The 17,089-nt window shown below is 43.7% G+C and overlaps 1 protein-coding gene across 5 annotated transcripts in view; it reads left to right on the forward strand.

The window, feature by feature from the left end:
* LOC102941814 (SLAIN motif-containing protein-like) overlaps positions 1-17,089 on the forward strand; it is a 66,364-nt gene that overhangs the window by 17,702 nt on the left and 31,573 nt on the right. For all 5 annotated transcript variants that reach the window (XM_027830951.3, XM_037908123.2, XM_043522907.1 and 2 more), the window contains exon 4: positions 15,671-15,807. In XM_027830951.3, coding sequence (XP_027686752.2) covers positions 15,671-15,807 — 137 coding nt within the window. The remainder of the gene's footprint in view (positions 1-15,670; positions 15,808-17,089) is intronic.

The following is a 17,089-nucleotide window of genomic DNA, read 5'->3' on the forward strand; positions in this document are numbered from 1 at the left end:
AAGGAGAGGTGGACACTGGGTTTTGGAAATAGAAAAACATGTAAAATTCAGCATGTAGATTCCATGCTTCATTGAACTATGTAGGTGCCCCGTAAACACTCTGGAAGGGCACATTTTACATATCAAAATCTGTTAAATGTAAACACTGAGGTCTCTTTCCCACTGCATCAGTCTATATTTCAAAAACATCTAAATCAGCATAATGGATGTAACCCATGCACTGCATTAGCTGCTGTTGATGATATCAGCTGCTGTAGGAGAAATGCAGAAAACTAAGGGCTTGTCTACACTGGCAAGTTTTGTTGATTAAACTAATCTTGACGTGAAAAAATCGACAAAAGAAAAGTTGCCATAGTGAGTTTACATTTGCTCCCTTTGTCAATAGATCGTGTCCACATTTGGGGCACCACTGTATGTATCCCACAGTGCCTGTGGTCACCATCTGGGAAGGCGGAAACGGAGCGTGGCGCATCCGAGGATGTGCAAAATGTCCCGTCATGCACTGCTTCGTGTCCCAGCCCGCCAGTGGTTTCTGGCTTCCTTTTGCGCAGTTCTGGCTTTCCTTTTGTGCTGTTTTTCTAACTGTCAGTCTTTGTAGTGCGCTGTTAACTGTCGTGAGGATATGGTGCATGGCAGGGGAGTTACTCACAAAGTTACTGACACAGGATGAATCGTAGGCACCTGAGTGTGATACGGACAGCAGCAACTTATCAGTGCTTTTGGCATTCACAGAGCAGCTGCACCTGGTAGACCGTCACTTTTGGGCTAGGGAAACAAGCACTGATTGGTGGGATCGCATTGTCATGCAGGTGTGGGATGAAGACCAGTGGGTACAGAACTTGAGGATGCATAAAGCAACCTTCCTGGAGCTATGTGCTGAGCTGGTCCCCGACCTGCAGCAAGGGGCATTTTAACAGGCTGAGCAGGTGCCTCCATGGGAGGAGGGATAGCTCAGTGGTTTGAGCATTGGCCTGTTAAACCCAGGGTTGTAAGTTCAGTCCTTGACAGGGCCATTTAGGGATCTGGGGCAAAAATTGGGGATTGGTCCTGCTTTGAGCAGGGGCTTGGACTAGATGACCTCCTTAGGTCCCTTCCAACCCTGATATGGTAGTCGAATGTGCCTTTGGCCATTTGAAAGCTCACTGGAGGTGTCTCAGTGGCAGGCTAGACCTTACTGAGGGTAATATTCCTGTGATCATAGCCACGTGCTGCACTTTGCATAATTTGTGTGAATCTAAGGGTGAAATGTTTGCTCAGGTGTGGAGCACTGAGGCAGAGCGCTTGGCTGCACAGTTTGAACAGCCAGATGCTAGGGCTGTCAGAGGAGCCGAGAGGGCTGCTATTAACATCAGAGAGGCTTTGAGGAACCACTTTGACAATGAGGGACACTAACACATGTCTGCTTTGGAGTTCCTTCCCTGATGCATCCATGAACAACTTTGGGGCCCAAGATCCATGCAACAAAATGCTTTAGAATCCTGTTCCCGAGAGTGAATTGATTGCTTCGCTTTTGTAGAACACAGAATAAAAATGCTGTACCATTAAATACCTTAGCCTTTTATTTATTGTTAAAAAGGATAAAACCTCACAACTGTGTGTGGCTCCAGCTATCATTGTCCAAGCTGTGAGAGGGGGGTGGAGTGATGAAGAAACTCAGGAGTGCTGTGAAGTGAAAAGGAAGGTCTGGGCATAGAGGGGGTGGGGTTGGCAAAGAATTGTGCACGTGCTGCAGTGGAGGTTAGCCACAGATATGCTCTGTCTGCAGCTGTATCAAAGACTTGAGCATCTCTGTCTGATTCCCCATAACTTTTATCATCCACTCTGTTGCTTGCCTAGCAAATGCTGCGTTCTCTTTTCTGTCCTGACTTTTGGCTTCCCAACACTCTTTGCGTTCCCTGGTCTGTCTCTCATCGCACTGCAGCACCTCCCTGCACATGTCTTCTTTGCTGCGTCTCAGCTTCTTCCTTATCTGCTGAAGCAGGGGTGCGTGGTGGTGGTCTTGGCTGCTGTGGACAATGCACAGAAGAGGGATTGTTAAATTCCAGTAAACGATTGAAACATTTCAGTGACAAGGGCCTTTTGCAACTAGTAGCAATCACTGATCCTAGGCAGGCACGCAGCTCCGCGAGCACCCCAATCATGGTGAGTGTCGGGAGTGGGGGGAAGGTGGTTGTGCATATGGACAAAATGGTCACTACGTGCAGAGCAAATTAGCAGGGAACTCATTCTAATATTATCACACACTTTTTCACAGGCAGCCAACCTGCTGGCTGACATCTCACTGCTGTGGGTAAGCAGGGAAATCAGGGCACAACTACTGCATGCTTGTGGCTTTCACCCTGGTCTATATGCAGCTCAGCTATGTGCCGCTTTGGTCCCAGCTCCAGTGATTGCTAAATGGCATGGTACAGTTTCCTACAATGGGGGAACTAACAGGGTTCAATCCCTTGGAATCTGCGGCAGAGGATTAACAAGTGCCTGTTGGAAACTTTCCAGAGCCTCTCTCTGGAGGATTCCCTGCAGGTCTCGATGTCCGTCGACAGCCTGCTTGGCCATGCAGATTGGCTACACAGGCCAATGTCCAGCTCACGTAAAACACTACCTGCCTCCCACTTTTCAATTCCCTACACAAGCCACAGCAACTTACCCGGCGTGTCATCTGCTTCCTGCTCCCCGTAGAGCACTTCTGGAGTGGAGAAAAGTTCCTGGCTGCCTTCCCCACTGGGCGACCCCGCTGGGAGCTCCATGTCCTCTTCTAGCTCCACTTCTTCATCCAGAATTTCAGCCTCCAGATTACCCCCTCTTTCTGCTGCCTCCGAAGTATCCACGGGGCTATCGGTGATGGAGGTGGGATCACCACCGAGGATAACATTCAGCTCCTTATAGAAGCGGCAGGTCTTAGGTGCACCACCAGAGCAATGGTTTGCCTCCCGCGCCTTATGGTACGCCTGCCTCATCTCCTTTATCTTCACTCTGCACTGCTGCGTGTCCCGATCATAGCCCTTTTCGCACAAGCCTCAAGAAATTTGTCCATGTGTCCTACAGGTGCAGCTGCGACTGAACAGACTCCTCTCCCCATATACTGATCAGATCCAACAACTCAGCGGTGGTCCAAGCGGGAGCGCGTTTGGTGCGATAGCCAGCCATGCTAACCTGGGAAGCCAGCAAACAGGAAATTCATGGGGCTTGCAAGGGGGAGGGGCGGGTTAGCTGCAGGGCAGTGGAGTTCAAACTGCTGACTAGAGCGGCAGCATGTGAATTGTGGGACACTTCCTGAAGGCCAATAAAATAGGGGGAAAAAAAAGGCTTGGTGTCTACACTGGCTGTTTGTTGACAATAAGGGGAGGGTGGAAGTTTTTTTCATCAAAACTAGGTGTTTTTTTCAACAAAAGTCCCATTGCAGTGTGTACGCTATCCCTGTTTTGTCGCCAAAAGGCAGTTTTTGGTAACAAAACTTGCCAGTGTAGACAAGCCCTAAGCATATGTGTTGACAATTCAAATTCGCTGCTGTTTGCAGTTTAAATTGTAGACAAATTCTGTATAATACTGGAGCTCTCAAAACAATTTTGAATCTTTATTTGAAAATCACCCCCACTTTAGTGTTAAAATTTATAGCCCTCATTGTACAAATATACTTCTTGCCTAGAGTTTAGGCAATGATCTTACTATGTCTTTCTGCAAAGTAAGTGTTCCACTTAAACAATATGTAAGGCACTTTTTTCTTTTTTTAAATCTGCGATCTTTAAATCAGATTTTTTTGGATGATACAGAATGGTGAACAGTCTATATCAGTGCAGATTTTAGGGGAACTTGTCATTTGGATATCTTCTAGATTCCCATTTTGCTCTTAATTTAGATGCAGTACTTCAAAAATCAGGCATTGGTGTATATTTTCATCTGTTCTCTTCTGATGGATTACCACAAATATAAGGCTAAGTAAAATACTGTCACTAAAAGCTGAATATTCTTTATTAATGCAGAGGATTGAACCACAAAGAATCCCACCAACAAATTTTTAAATAAGACAGCATGCATTTTATACTGGAAGAAAAATCTCATTTTACACTGTAGTATACAATTAAAACTGTCCCTTACTAGAGCCACATTTCCCAAAATGCTATGTATGGGAAAGACTAACAAGTATAAACTGAAAGGGGGAACTAAATAAATATACTTTAGCTAAGACACAGCTTCAGCCATGCAACTCAGCTCATGTTAATGAGTTCACTCCTTGCATCAAATTAACCATATATGGCTGGATGGTTACTATTATAGATAATTATGATGGATCTTTTAATTACCAAAAAAAACCTTTAATTTTTCACTTGATATTTAATTACAGGGGAAATTTTTTATTAAACTTGATCTTTACATAAATAGTAAAAGGTTCCAGAAGTTGTGTTCCATAGCAAAACTAGTTTAATGTGGGACCAGTCGTCTTAAGTAACAATGAAATGTAAACTTGGATTAGATTATTTTTGTTTGCAGCTTAATAATGCTCGGTATTTGGATACTTGTTAAACCAAAGGATATCCTGTTTCTTGTAAGTTGGTTATGTCTTTTATGTATCTTTACAGTATCTCTTAATAGTTGTAGTATAATTTTCCAAAGCTTGATTGAGCTACCCTTTAATGCCATTCGATTTGTCAGGGTAAAACTGGAAAACTGAAGCTTAATAATCCTGTAAAAATAGATTTTAAAAATCAACCTGTCACACAAGCCTCTTTCAAAAAAGGTAAACTCATCACACTTGTTATATCAGTAATGTGATAGCATTTAATCCTTTTTGTTCTGACAAAACTTTTTAAATCATTATGAATGCCTTAATTGTAAAAACTATATTAAAATAACTTTTTAGTTTATTTTTACTTGTCTGAAATATTGTGGTTGGCAGAATGTTTTCTAGTATTCATGATGGGCTAGCATATTAGTTTGTCTTATCGCTGGATTGGAGAGACAAGGTAATATCTTTTATTGGACCAATTTTTGTTGGTGAGAGAGACCAGCTTTCTAGCCACACAGAGCTCTTCTTCAGGTCTGGGAAAGGTAGAGCTTGAAAACTTGTGTCTCTTGCCAACAAAGACCCACCTTGTCTTTCTAATGTCGTGTGGCCAACACAGCTGCCTACAACTACACTGCATTATCATTGAATTGATTGGCTTAGTTTAGGTGGTGGTCCAACTGAATAGGCGGTAATTAGTTTATTTTGAGAAACTGTGTTGATGGCAGTGTTGAACATTTCCCCAGTGAGACGAAACAGGAAAATAGCAAACACAAGTTTAATCTGATATGCAACCAGGTTTGACCAGAGTTCCTCTGTAGACATTTCTCTCAGAGAGAATACAAGTTGTTTTGTATGTTTAAAACAGTGCCAGATAATAGCTGTGCTAGAAGTTTTACTTTGAGTTCTTAGTGAACATGACTGTGTGAGAGACATTACTTTCTCAGCCTTTGTGAATGGAGTTGTTACTTTTCTGCAAGACTGATCACCTTACAGTTCCCCATCTTTTCCAAGTAAGAAAAGTAAACATAAATACCTTGAATTTCAAGTGTGAATAAAACAAACTTTTGTGGAACGGGGTCTTAGTCCACTTTATATAAAGTAAGTGTCGTATTGTTTGGTGGAGGGTATTTGTTTCCAGTCTTGTTCTTATTATTCTGTTAGCCGATTAACTTATTGTGTGTGTAATTTAAAAAAAGAAAAAGCAAAAGCATGGATTCTGTTAACCCAGCAATGGTGCTAGCTTACAATTATTTGCCTAGTGATGACTTCAGATGCAGACACTGACTTCCTGTACTTGAAAAGCTAAATAGTTGGTAGTATAACAGAGTGGATTCTGCACTCCCCTCTCACCAGTAGCAAGTAGGACACTTTCACTGGTGAGTATAAAGCACAATTTAATTCTTTAGAATTTTGTTTTTTAAAAATTTTTTTTAAAAAAAATCTTCCACATGTGAATTGATGCGGTGCTATCTTCCTTAGCCTACAGACATGTTTCCTGTCCCTTCCCATCTCATAATTTTCACAAGCAATCCCAAGGTGAAAGTTAACAAGATGCTAGTCAAATTTCAGTGCTGCCCACAGGATTCTGAATAGCAACCATGAAACTGACCAAAATATTGCTAATGTTATATTCTGCTGCTTGTTGAGAATGGTATAAGCAGAAGCAGACATTGGAACATTGGTTGAAGACCCAAGAAAAGTGTTGGTGTAAAACAGAGAAGACTTCTGTTCTTCTGCAGTAGCTGGGAAGCTAGGGGAGCGATGGAGTATTAGAATTCTCCCCTTTATCTCCTGAAACAGTCAGGATGCTCTGGAGTGGGGGAAGGAGCTTTTTCTCCCTTCTAGGAGCAAGAGTGTTAACTTTAAACTTATTATAGCCAGATACTGATGCAAAAGGTCTATGTAGCTTGTTACTGCAGTGAGAGGCCATGACGTTCCCCTGGTGTTATCTGGATGGGTGATCTGCTAGGTCACTCCAATCCTTGGCTCTGGGAGCCAGCCTTACCCTGCACTGCTGTGAGAACCCCCACTCTCTGGCATGTAAGCTGCTTGGATTGTGTAACTGAATGACACTAGCCAATATCTCCTGTCCCAGACACAACCCTAGGAACCTGTGTCTTGCAGTGTCCAGTTATGCCCGCTAGATGCTGTAAGCTTATACGAGTTCGTCAATTTAACAAAGAAATTGATATGCACCAGGCTTGTTATCTCAAGGAGAGTCTCTGACATGCTTCAAACCAAACACACTGGTTCAGGTAGAATAAACAAATTTATGAACTACAAAAGATAGATTTTAAGTGATTATAAGTCAAAGCACAAAAAGTCAAATGAAATAAATGCAAAACGCATTCTAAGAGATCTTAACACTTTCAGTGTCCTTACAAACTTAGATGCTTTTCACCACAGGCTGGCTAGTTGCCCTTCAGCCAAGCTCTCCCCTTTGATCAACGGTTCAGTTGCTTGGTGGCGATATCTGTAGATGGAGGTGGAAGAAAGAGGAAGAGTATGGCAAATGTCTTTCCCTTTTGTCATGTTCTTTCTTCCCTCTTGGCTTTGCTCCTCCCCCTTCAGGGTCAGGTGAGCGTTACCTCATCGTAGTCCCCAACTGACCAACGGAAGGTGGGTGACTCACTCGAGACTCCAACAGATCCTTTGTTGCTGCTTAAGCTGGTGTCCATTGTTCCTGTGAGGCTGGGCTGGGTTTGTCCCATACATGCCCTGATGAGGTGTGAACTGCCCCTCTGTTCCTGGAGAGTTTTGCTTCAGCTTGTTTTAAGCCATGAGGGCATGTTTTCAGCCTCATAAGTATATACAGGAAATTACAACCTATAACATTACTATAACAACAATGCCCCATGCATCATGAGCCTTCTGGAGACACCCAACATGACAAACTTTGCATTGGATACCACACAATCATATTATGAGGATGAACATAGGATGCAGGGTGTTCCCGTGAGATACAGAGTGTCACACCTGCTCCCTTAGTCAGTGACTAACCCTCTTGCAGTAAACTCTCTCAAAGGCAGTTTGTGTTATAGTTCTCTTGGCATCCAGCCATTAAGGCCAGGAGGCAGCGTGCCTCAGTTTCCCCCACACCCAGCAAACCAGGTTTGTTATGGTTTCTCCGCTGTGGTAAGCTTTAAGTCTGTTTACAGGTATTAATTGAAAAGTAGCATTATCATATCCATGTCAAAATTCTTATCCCCCAAACTTAACATTAATACCAAAATTTTTATCACAGATATGCACTTGTCTGGGTGTTTTTACCTACCCAATCCCCACCTCCAGTTTAAAATGGTCAGTGAAGATGGGGCCCCTGAGCTGACTTCAAGGACGCAAAACCCTGATAAGATTCTGGAATCCCTTTATTCTTTTTGGAAGGGGTTGGATAACTTGGATGTGGTCTGTTTGAGGACATGATCCTAGATTACAGACAGAACACTTTTGTTGTTGTCCTTTTTGTACTTTGTATCCACTTAGGTATCCCCTAACTTGGTATCTATTTCTAAAAGAGCCTTAAAAATTGCCCCCCAGTGGTGGTGCATCATACCATTTATTCTGCAACCCCAAAATCTGAAGTATTAGCTGGAGGTCTAAATCAGGGGCTAGTCCATCTCAGATAGCTTTTAAGTGTTGGCATAGAGTGAACATTTTAAAAGAAATATTATATAGTAAGACGAATTCTAGTAACCGGAGCAAATCACATGAATCAGAAAGTTGAGTTAAGTTCTAAATTTTTCACTTTCTAGGGTGTCAACACCTGTAGTATGACTTAGATCTGGAGTAAGAATTTCAGAGTGCAATGCCTATATTTTTGTATATTACAAAGCCCTTTGGCCTGTTTCTCTGAGAAATGATAGGATCTGATTCTCATTATTCCAATTTACATCTTTGTAAGTGTTAACTCTATTGACTTTAAATGAGGAATTATGCCAGTTTTATGCTCATGCAAGTAGGAAGAGAATAGGACCCATATAGCTGTCTCATAGAATCATAGAATATTAGGTTTGGAAGAGACCTCAGGAGGTCATCTAGTCTGATCTCCTGCTCAAAGCAGGACCAACACCAACTAAATCATCTCAACCAAGGCTTTGTAAAGCCGGACCTTAAAAACCTCTAAGAATGGAGATTCCTCCACCTCCCTAGGTAACCCATTCCAGTGCTTCACCATGCTCCTAGTGAAATAGTGTTTCCTAATATCATAGAATATCAGGGTTGGAAGGGACCTCAGGAGGTCATCTAGTCCAACCCCCTGCTCAAAGCAGAACCAATCCCCAACTAAATCATCCCAGCCAGGGCTTTGTAAAGCCGGACCTTAAAAACCTCTAAGGAAGGAGATTCCACCACCTCCCTAGGTAACGCATTCCAGTGTTTCACCACCCTCCTAGTGAAAAAGTTTTTCCTAATATCCAACCTAAACCTCCCCCACTGCAACTTGAGACCATTACTCCTTGTCCTGTCATCTTCTACCACTGAGAATAGTCTAGAGCCATCCTCTTTGGAACCCCCTTTCAGGTAGTTGAAAGCAGCTATCAAATCATTCTTCTCTTCTGCAGACTAAACAATCCCAGTTCCCTCAGCCTCTCCTCATAAGTCATGTGTTCCCGTCCTCTAATCATTTTTGTTGCCTTCCGCTGGACGTTTTCCAGTTTTTTCACATCCTTCTTGTAGTGTGGGGCCCAAAACGGGACACAGTACTCCAGATGAGGCCTCACCAATGTCGAATAGAGAGGAACGATCACGTCCCTCGATCTGCTGGCAATGCCCCTATGTATACATCCCAAAATGCCATTGGCCTTCTTGGCAACAGCGGCACACTATTGACTCATATCCAGCTTCTCGTCCACTGTAACCCCTAGGTCCTTTTCTGCAGAACTGCTGCCGAACCGTTCAGTCCCTAGTCTGTAGCGGTGCATGGGGTTCTTCCGTCCTAAGTGCAGGACTCTGCACTCGTCTTTGTTGAACCTCATCAGATTTCTTTTGGCCCAATCCTCTAATTTGTCTAGGTCCCTCTGTAGCCTATCCCTACCCTCCAGCGTATCTACCTCTCCTCCCAGTTTAGTGTCATCTGCAAACTTGCCGAGGGTGCAGTCCACACCATCCTCCAGATCATTAATGAAGATATTGAACAAAACCGGCCCCAGGACCGACCCTTGGGGCACTCCACTTGATACCGGCTGCCAACTAGACATGGAGCCATTGATCACTACCCGTTGAGCCCGACAATCTAGCCAACTTTCTATCCGCCTTATAGTCCATTCATCCAGCCCATACTTCTTTAACTTGCTGGCAAGAATACTGTGGGAGACCGTGTCAAAAGCTTTGCTAAAGTCAAGGAACAACATGTCAACCGCTTTCCCCTCATCCACAGAGCCAGTTATCTCGTCATAGAAGGCAATTAGATTAGTCAGGCATGACTTGCCTTTGGTGAATCCATGCTGATCATGAACATGAATCCATGTTCCTGATCACTTTCCTTTCCTCTCAGTGCTTCGGAATTGATTCCTTGAGGATCTGCTCCATGATTTTTCCAGGGACTGAGGTGAGGCTGACTGGCCTGTAGTTCCCAGGATCCTCCTCCATCCCTTTTTTAAAGATGGGCACTACATTAGCCTTTTTCCAATTGTCCAGGACTTCCAACCTAGACCTCCCCCACTGCAACTTGAGATCATTGCTTCTCTTTCTGTCATTTGCCTAGCTCCATCCTCTTTTTGGAACCCCCCTTCAGGTAATTGAAGGCTGCTATCAAATCGCCCCTCACTCTTCTCTTCTGTAGACTAAATAATCCCAGTTCCCTCAGCCTCTCCTCGTAAGTCATGTGCCCCAGCCTCCTAATAATTTTCGTTACCCTCCGCCGGACTCTCTCCAATTTGTCCACATCCTTCTGTAGTGGGGGGACCAAAACTGGAAAGCAATACTCCAGGAGTGGCCTCACCAGTGTCGAAGAGAGGGGAATAATCACTTCCCTCTGTCTTGTGGCAATGCTTCTACTAATTCAGCCTTCTTGGCAACAAGGACGCACTGTTGACTCATATCCAGCTTTTCGTTCACTGTAATCCGCAGGTCCTTTTCTGCAGAACTGCTGCTTAGCCAGTCGGTCCGCAGTCTGTAGCGGTGCATGGGATTCTCCCTTCCTAAGTGCAGAACTCTGCACTTGTCCTTGTTGAACCTCATCAGATTTCTTTTGGCCCAATCCTCCAATTTGTCTAGGTCACTCTGGACCCTATCCCTACCCTCAAACGTATCTACCTCTCCCCCCAGCTTAGTGTCCTCTGAAAACTTGCTGAGGGTGCAATTAATCCCATCATCCAGATCATTAATGAAGATGTTGAACAAAACCGGCCCCAGGACCGACCCCTGGGGCACTCTGCTTGATACTGACTGCCAATTAGACATGGAGCCATTGATCACTACCCATTGAGCCCGATGATCAAGCCAGCTTTCTATCCACCTTATAGTCCATTCATCCAGCCCATACTTCTTTAAGTTGCCAGCAAGAATACTGTGGGAGACTGTATCAAAAGCTTTGCTAAAGTCAAGGTATATCATATCCACCGCTTTCTCCATATCCCCAGAGCCCGTTATCTCACCGTAGAAGGCAATCAGGTTGGTCAGGCATGACTTTCCCTTGGTGAATCCATGTTGATTGTTCCTGATCATCTTCCTCTCCTCCAAAGTGCTTCAAAATGGATTTCTTGAGGACCTGCTCCATGATTTTGCCAGGGACTGAAGTGAGGCTGACCGATCTGTAGTTCCCCGGGTTCTCTTTTTTTCCCTTTTTTAAATATGGGCTCTATATTTGCCTTTTCCCAGTCATCTGGGACCTCCCCCGATTGCCACGAATGTTCAAAGATAATGGCTAATGGCTCTGCAGTCACATCAGCCAACTCCCTCAGTACCCTTGGATGCATTAGTTCTGGACCCATGGCCTTGTGCACATCCAGCTTTTCAAAATAGTCCTTAACCTGTTCTTTCACCACTGAGGGTTACTCACCTACTCCCCATGCTGTGTTGTCCAGTGCAGCAGTCTGGGACTGTCTTTGTCTGTGAAGACCGAGGCAAAAAAGCATTGAGAACTTCAGCTTTTTCCACATCATCTGTCACTATGTTGCCTCCCCCATTCAGTAAGGGTCCCACACTTTCCCTGACCACCTTCTTGTTGCTAACGTACCTGTAGAAACCCTTCTTGTTACCCTTCACGTCCCTTGCTAGCTGCAACTCCGGTTGTGCCTTGGCCTTCCTGATTACACCCCTGCATGCTCTAGCAATATTTTTATACTCTTCCCTAGTCATCTGTCCAAATTTCCAGGTCTTATAAACTTCCTTTTTGAGTTAAGCTCACTGAAGATTTCACTGTTACGGTTGCCTGCCAAATTTGCTATTCTTGCTGCACTTCGGGATGGATTGTTCCTGCACCCTCAATAAGGCTTCTTTAAAATACAGCCAGCTCTCCTGGACTCCTTGCCCTGTTCATATTAGCCTCCCAGGGGATCCTGCCCATCAGTTCCCTAAGGGAGTCTAAGTCTGCTTTTCTGAAGTCTAGGATCCTTATTTATCTACTCTCCTTTCTTCCTTTTTTCAGGATCCTGAACTCAACCGTCTCATGGTCACTGCTGCCTAGGTTGCCACCCATTTTTACTTCCCCTATCAATTCTTCCCTGTTTGTAAGCAGCAAGTCCAGAGGATCACGGCCCTTAGTCGGTTCCTCCAGCACTTGTACCAGGAAGTTGTCCCCAACATTCTCCAGAAACTTCCTGGATTGTCTGTGCACTGCTGTATTGCTCTCCCAGCAGATGTCAGGGTGATTGAAGTCCCCCATTAGAACCAGGACCTGTGATCTGGAGACTTCAGTTTCATGAGTGCTTTCGGTTCAAACAGTGGTTAGAATATGTCCTAATTCTAAAAAGATACAGACCGGGGAGCCGTTGTTATTGCTTTAAGTACTGTAACTCATTCAGTGATATGTAATTTTGAAAGTACCTCCTTTTTTTTTTTGTTTTTGTTTTTCTTTTGGACAACACAATTTTGGATTTTCTTCAATCCTCCAGTCCTTCCTTGCAGTTACAAATGTCCTAAATATTCTTGTTCTGGTCTGCCTGCTTCTTTTCTGTTCTGATTTGCTGGTAGCTGCTGCAATCAATTTGCATATAAAGACGACAGCACTCTAAGAACTCTTGGAAATACTGTTCTTGTGCTGATTATGACTGATTAGGAGGTTGGTGCATTATGGATTTATGAAAATCTATTAATCTTATCTGTGTCTTTACACTGTGCCCTCATACACCAGCATGTGAATTGTAATAAACAGTTACTCTGTTGTAAAATAATTAATGCCACACCAAAGGGTCACAAACTTGAAATCTAGTCAATTAAAAAAAAAAAAAAAAAAAAAGCTTTTGGTATTATACCTGCCACTCAGGTGCCTTGCCGTATTTTGTAATTTTTAAATATTTTCCCCATATTTTTAAAACTTTGTATTCTAAGGTGCAGAAAAAGAGAAAATGATGAAGCTAGCTTTATACAAGTCTCCTTAAATGTACGAACTGTGGCAAAATTGATTTTTTTCCTCTAAACTTTTACAGGGTATGTCTACACTAGAAATGTAAGTCAACCTATATTAGGTAGATTTTACAGCCACCACCATAATAACCGTGGTGGTGCATGTCCACACTATCCTCCCTGGATTGGTGGTGTGCTTCCTCAGCAGGAGTGCACCTAAGAGGGACAGTGTGGGAAGCTGAGAGCCTGGTCTCTCAGCTCCGCTGGCAGCTCCCTGCCAGGAGCCCAGCTGCCTCACAGGCTCCCGGAAGGCTCCCCATTCACCGCTGGAAGCGGGGTCCAGCCGCCCAGCTCTCTAGGGGTGTGAAATCGACAAGACAGTCAACAGCCGATGTAAGTAACACAGTGTCTAGGCAGGCACTTTGTCTCCTTAACTACACTGACATAAGCCCTCTGCCTTTCATGGAGATGGAGTTATTATGTTGGTGAAGTAGGGCACTTACGTCGCCAGGAGCAAGGCTGTAGACATAATTAGGTCAACATAAGCTGTCTTACATCAACCTAACTGTGTGGTGTAGACGAGACCACAGTAAACATGGGTGCTGCAGTGGAAGTTAAATCTTGTCTTGTTAAACTGCAAGTTTGATTTTTTTTAAAGTCCACTGTTTATTTTCTAAAAAGGTGCATGTGGGGGTGGAGAATGGGGGGAAAAGAACTCTAAAGTAATTTGGGTTTATTATAAAAATCCTTGCTTCCTGACAGTAGCTCTTCTATGTAAAGACTACATAGTACTGTGTGTTTCTGAATCCCTTTGTTCCTTGCCTTCATACAACTCCAATTTAAGAGACTAGAACAACTCTTGTATCTGTTAAACAAAATCTCTCATTTTAAAACTTGTAGCCAAACTTTCAGAAGTGTTACTGATTTAACAAATTGTGCTGACTTTACAGAGGGACTGAAGACTTTCGGCTCCCACTGAAATAAAGTGCCTGAAAAAATTGAGAAACACCCCAGTGAAGACTTCTGAAAACTTTCTTTAAATTTTAGTTTTAGAGATCAAAGATGTAATTGCCAAATTACCTTAATGAATAAATGCCACTGGAGGATTTTTAGGGAAAGGATTCACAATACTTTAGGGGAGTAGTGTGGTGTGAAATTTGTGTCAGAATGAGCAACTAGAGGTGAAAGTATTCTCCTGTGGTTTAGGCCTATTTTATAGTGCCAGTTCCTTAATGTATTTGTCAGAGATGTGCTTTCACTATTGGCAACTGGGCTATTGCTGTAGGCAGGGGCACTAGAACCAGAGAGGGCAGGAGGGCTAGCACCCCTGCAATGGAAATAGTGTGGGGACTCCACCACCACATAAACTTGTGCACATCCAGGAGGAGGGGGGCACTGAGGCGAGAGTGGGACCCAGCGGGGCTGGAATGGCCACCGTGGGGCCAAGGGAATGAGACCTGGAGGGAGCAGATTGGGACTCCCAGGATCCTCCTTCCCAGCCTGGAACCAGCTGCACCCCGCACCCCACCTCTTTGCGTGTTCTGTTATTTTCCTTGTTTGGCCTGTCCTGTAGTAGGTCACTTCTGGGTACCCGTCTCACTCTGTCAATCTGTTTCCTTACTTCCCCAGGTGGGTATTGTAGTTTTAAGAATGTTTGATAAAGACCTTGTAGGTGTTTGTCTCTGTCTGAGGGATTGGAGCAAATGCGGTTGTATTTTAGGGCTTGGCTGTAGACAATGGATCGTATGTTGTGTCCTGGATGGAAGCTGGAGGCATGTAGGTAAGTATAGCGGTCAGTAGGTTTCCAGTATAGGGTGGTTTTTTGCGACCATCACTTATTTGCAGGAAGTAGATCCAGGAAGTGGATCTCTTGTGTGGACTGGTCCAGGCTGAGGTTGATGGTGGGGTGGAAATTGTTGAAATCCAGGTGGAATTCTTCAAGGGCCTCCTTCCCATGGGTCCATGTAGTGAAGATGTCATCAGTGTAGCGCAAGTAGGGGAGGGGCCCTAGGGGATGAGAGCAGAGGAAGCGTTGTTCTAAGTCGGCCATAAAAATGCTGGTTTACTGTGGAGCTATGTGGGTACTCATGGAAGTGCCACTGACTTGAAGGTATAAGTTGTCCCCAAATCTGAAATGGTGGTGGGTGAGGACAAAGTCACAAACCTCAGCCACCAGATGTACCGTGGCCTCATCACGGATGCTGTTGCTGACAGCTTGTAGTCCATCCTTGTGTGGAATATTGGTGTAAAGAGCTTCTACATCCATGGTGTTTTCAGGAAGATCACCAATGCATTGTAGTTTCCTCAGGAAGTCGGTGGTGTCTCAAAGATAGCTAGGAGTGCTGGTAGCGTAGGGTCTGAGGAGAGAGTCCAAATAGCCAGATAATCCTGCTGTAAGAGTGCCAATGCCTGAGATGATGAGGGGTCTAGGATTTCCATGGGTCTTGGGTAGCAGATAGATAGAATACCCCTGGTCGGGGCTCTAGGAGTGTGTCTGTGATTTCTTCCTGTGCTATAGCAGGGAGTTTCTTGAGCAGATGTCTTAAAAAAACCAAAGTACTTATAACAACATTTAAGAAAACATATTCTACTACAAAAGTATAAAAGGAGGGTTTGAATTAATAAACATTTGCCCAATATACCTTTTCAATTCCTTTGTTTAAGGCTATATGTCTCTCCAAGAAAATCCATTGCAGATCAGAAAACAGAGCCTCCTTTGAAATGGTGTCGACAGGTGTTGGATAACCCAAGTCCTGAGACAGAAGTAGCCTGCAGAGCCCTTATAAATAGACTTGACCAAGGTATGTACACTAAATATATATTGAATATTCAGATATATATTGCATTATTACTGAAGTAATAGCTGAACTAGAAATAAAATATAGTGTATTACAGGCTTAAAGTAAATATAGAGCACATCCATATATATAGAATTAGAACTTTCTGCATTAATTTTGTGAAGCTAAAATGGGTTAACACTGATAGAGGCACTTCTGACCTAGTGCAAAGGAGATAATCTTGCTGATTTCTATCTATACCTGACTTTTTACATAAATTTCACATTTGATGTATAAATCTGAGAATGACTTATTGTTTTCAGACTATCGTATTTACAAAAGATTTAATTTGATCCTTTTTTTTTTATTCAAGACAAAACTTTAAAAATTGGTATTAAAATGTGTAATCAGAGTAAAGCATGTGTGGAAAACAAAACTCTTCTGTAGTTTCTCTCCCTGCAAAAAAATTGTTTAGTAATTTTGTTAATCTTCCTCTTCCTGTAGTGATTTTCCCATGCATTATTTCTAGTCGTGGTTAAACACGGTTAGTGCTAAAAACTTAGTCATATTACATGAAAACTTCTGATCTTCTATCTTTGGTATGCCTGGCTTCTAGGAAAATTTTAAATTTTTAATATTACCCTAATATATTCCATGGTGGCCATTTCACCTTCAGTATTGCAGCAAAGGTTTCCACTTCCCTGCTTTAACTGGCAGTTTATAGTTAATTGGCTCAGGAAGGAACTGAAGCACAAAATGTTATGGAACATTCTCTTTCAGTGGTCACATACTGGCTCAGAAGGCAGCATCTCAGAATTTTTTTTTTAATGCAATTTGGGAAGGAACTGACCATTCAGTGTTGTGAACATCCTTTTTTAAAGAGTTTTGAAAGAATAGATGTACAGTTGACTTCACTGTAATATTGATAACTTTGTACTTGTGTATTTCCTAGGGATGTACAATATTAAATGGTTAACCAGTTAGTATTGGTCTTATCGTTAACCCACCCTGACCGTTAACCTCCTACATGCGGGTCTCTAACCGGTTCTCCGGCCCTGGGCCCGCTGGCCAGCCGGCCTCAGCAGCCCCAGGCCGCACTGTGGGCTTTGCCGGCTGCAGCCAGCTGGGTAGGGGGAGTGTGTTTAGGCGGGGGGAGGGGCAGGGGCAGGGGCTGCAGGTCCTGTCAGGGGGTAAATTATTCCCTGGCCTCCCCCTGTGCCACTGGAAGGAGTTTGGCTGCGGAGGCGGACGGCATGCTGGTCAGGGAAGGGAAGCTGCTGCTGCTGTGATGGCATGAGTGTCTGCG

This window comes from Chelonia mydas, chromosome 9 (genome assembly GCF_015237465.2).
Source record: "Chelonia mydas isolate rCheMyd1 chromosome 9, rCheMyd1.pri.v2, whole genome shotgun sequence".
In the NCBI taxonomy this organism is placed as follows: domain Eukaryota; kingdom Metazoa; phylum Chordata; order Testudines; family Cheloniidae; genus Chelonia; species Chelonia mydas.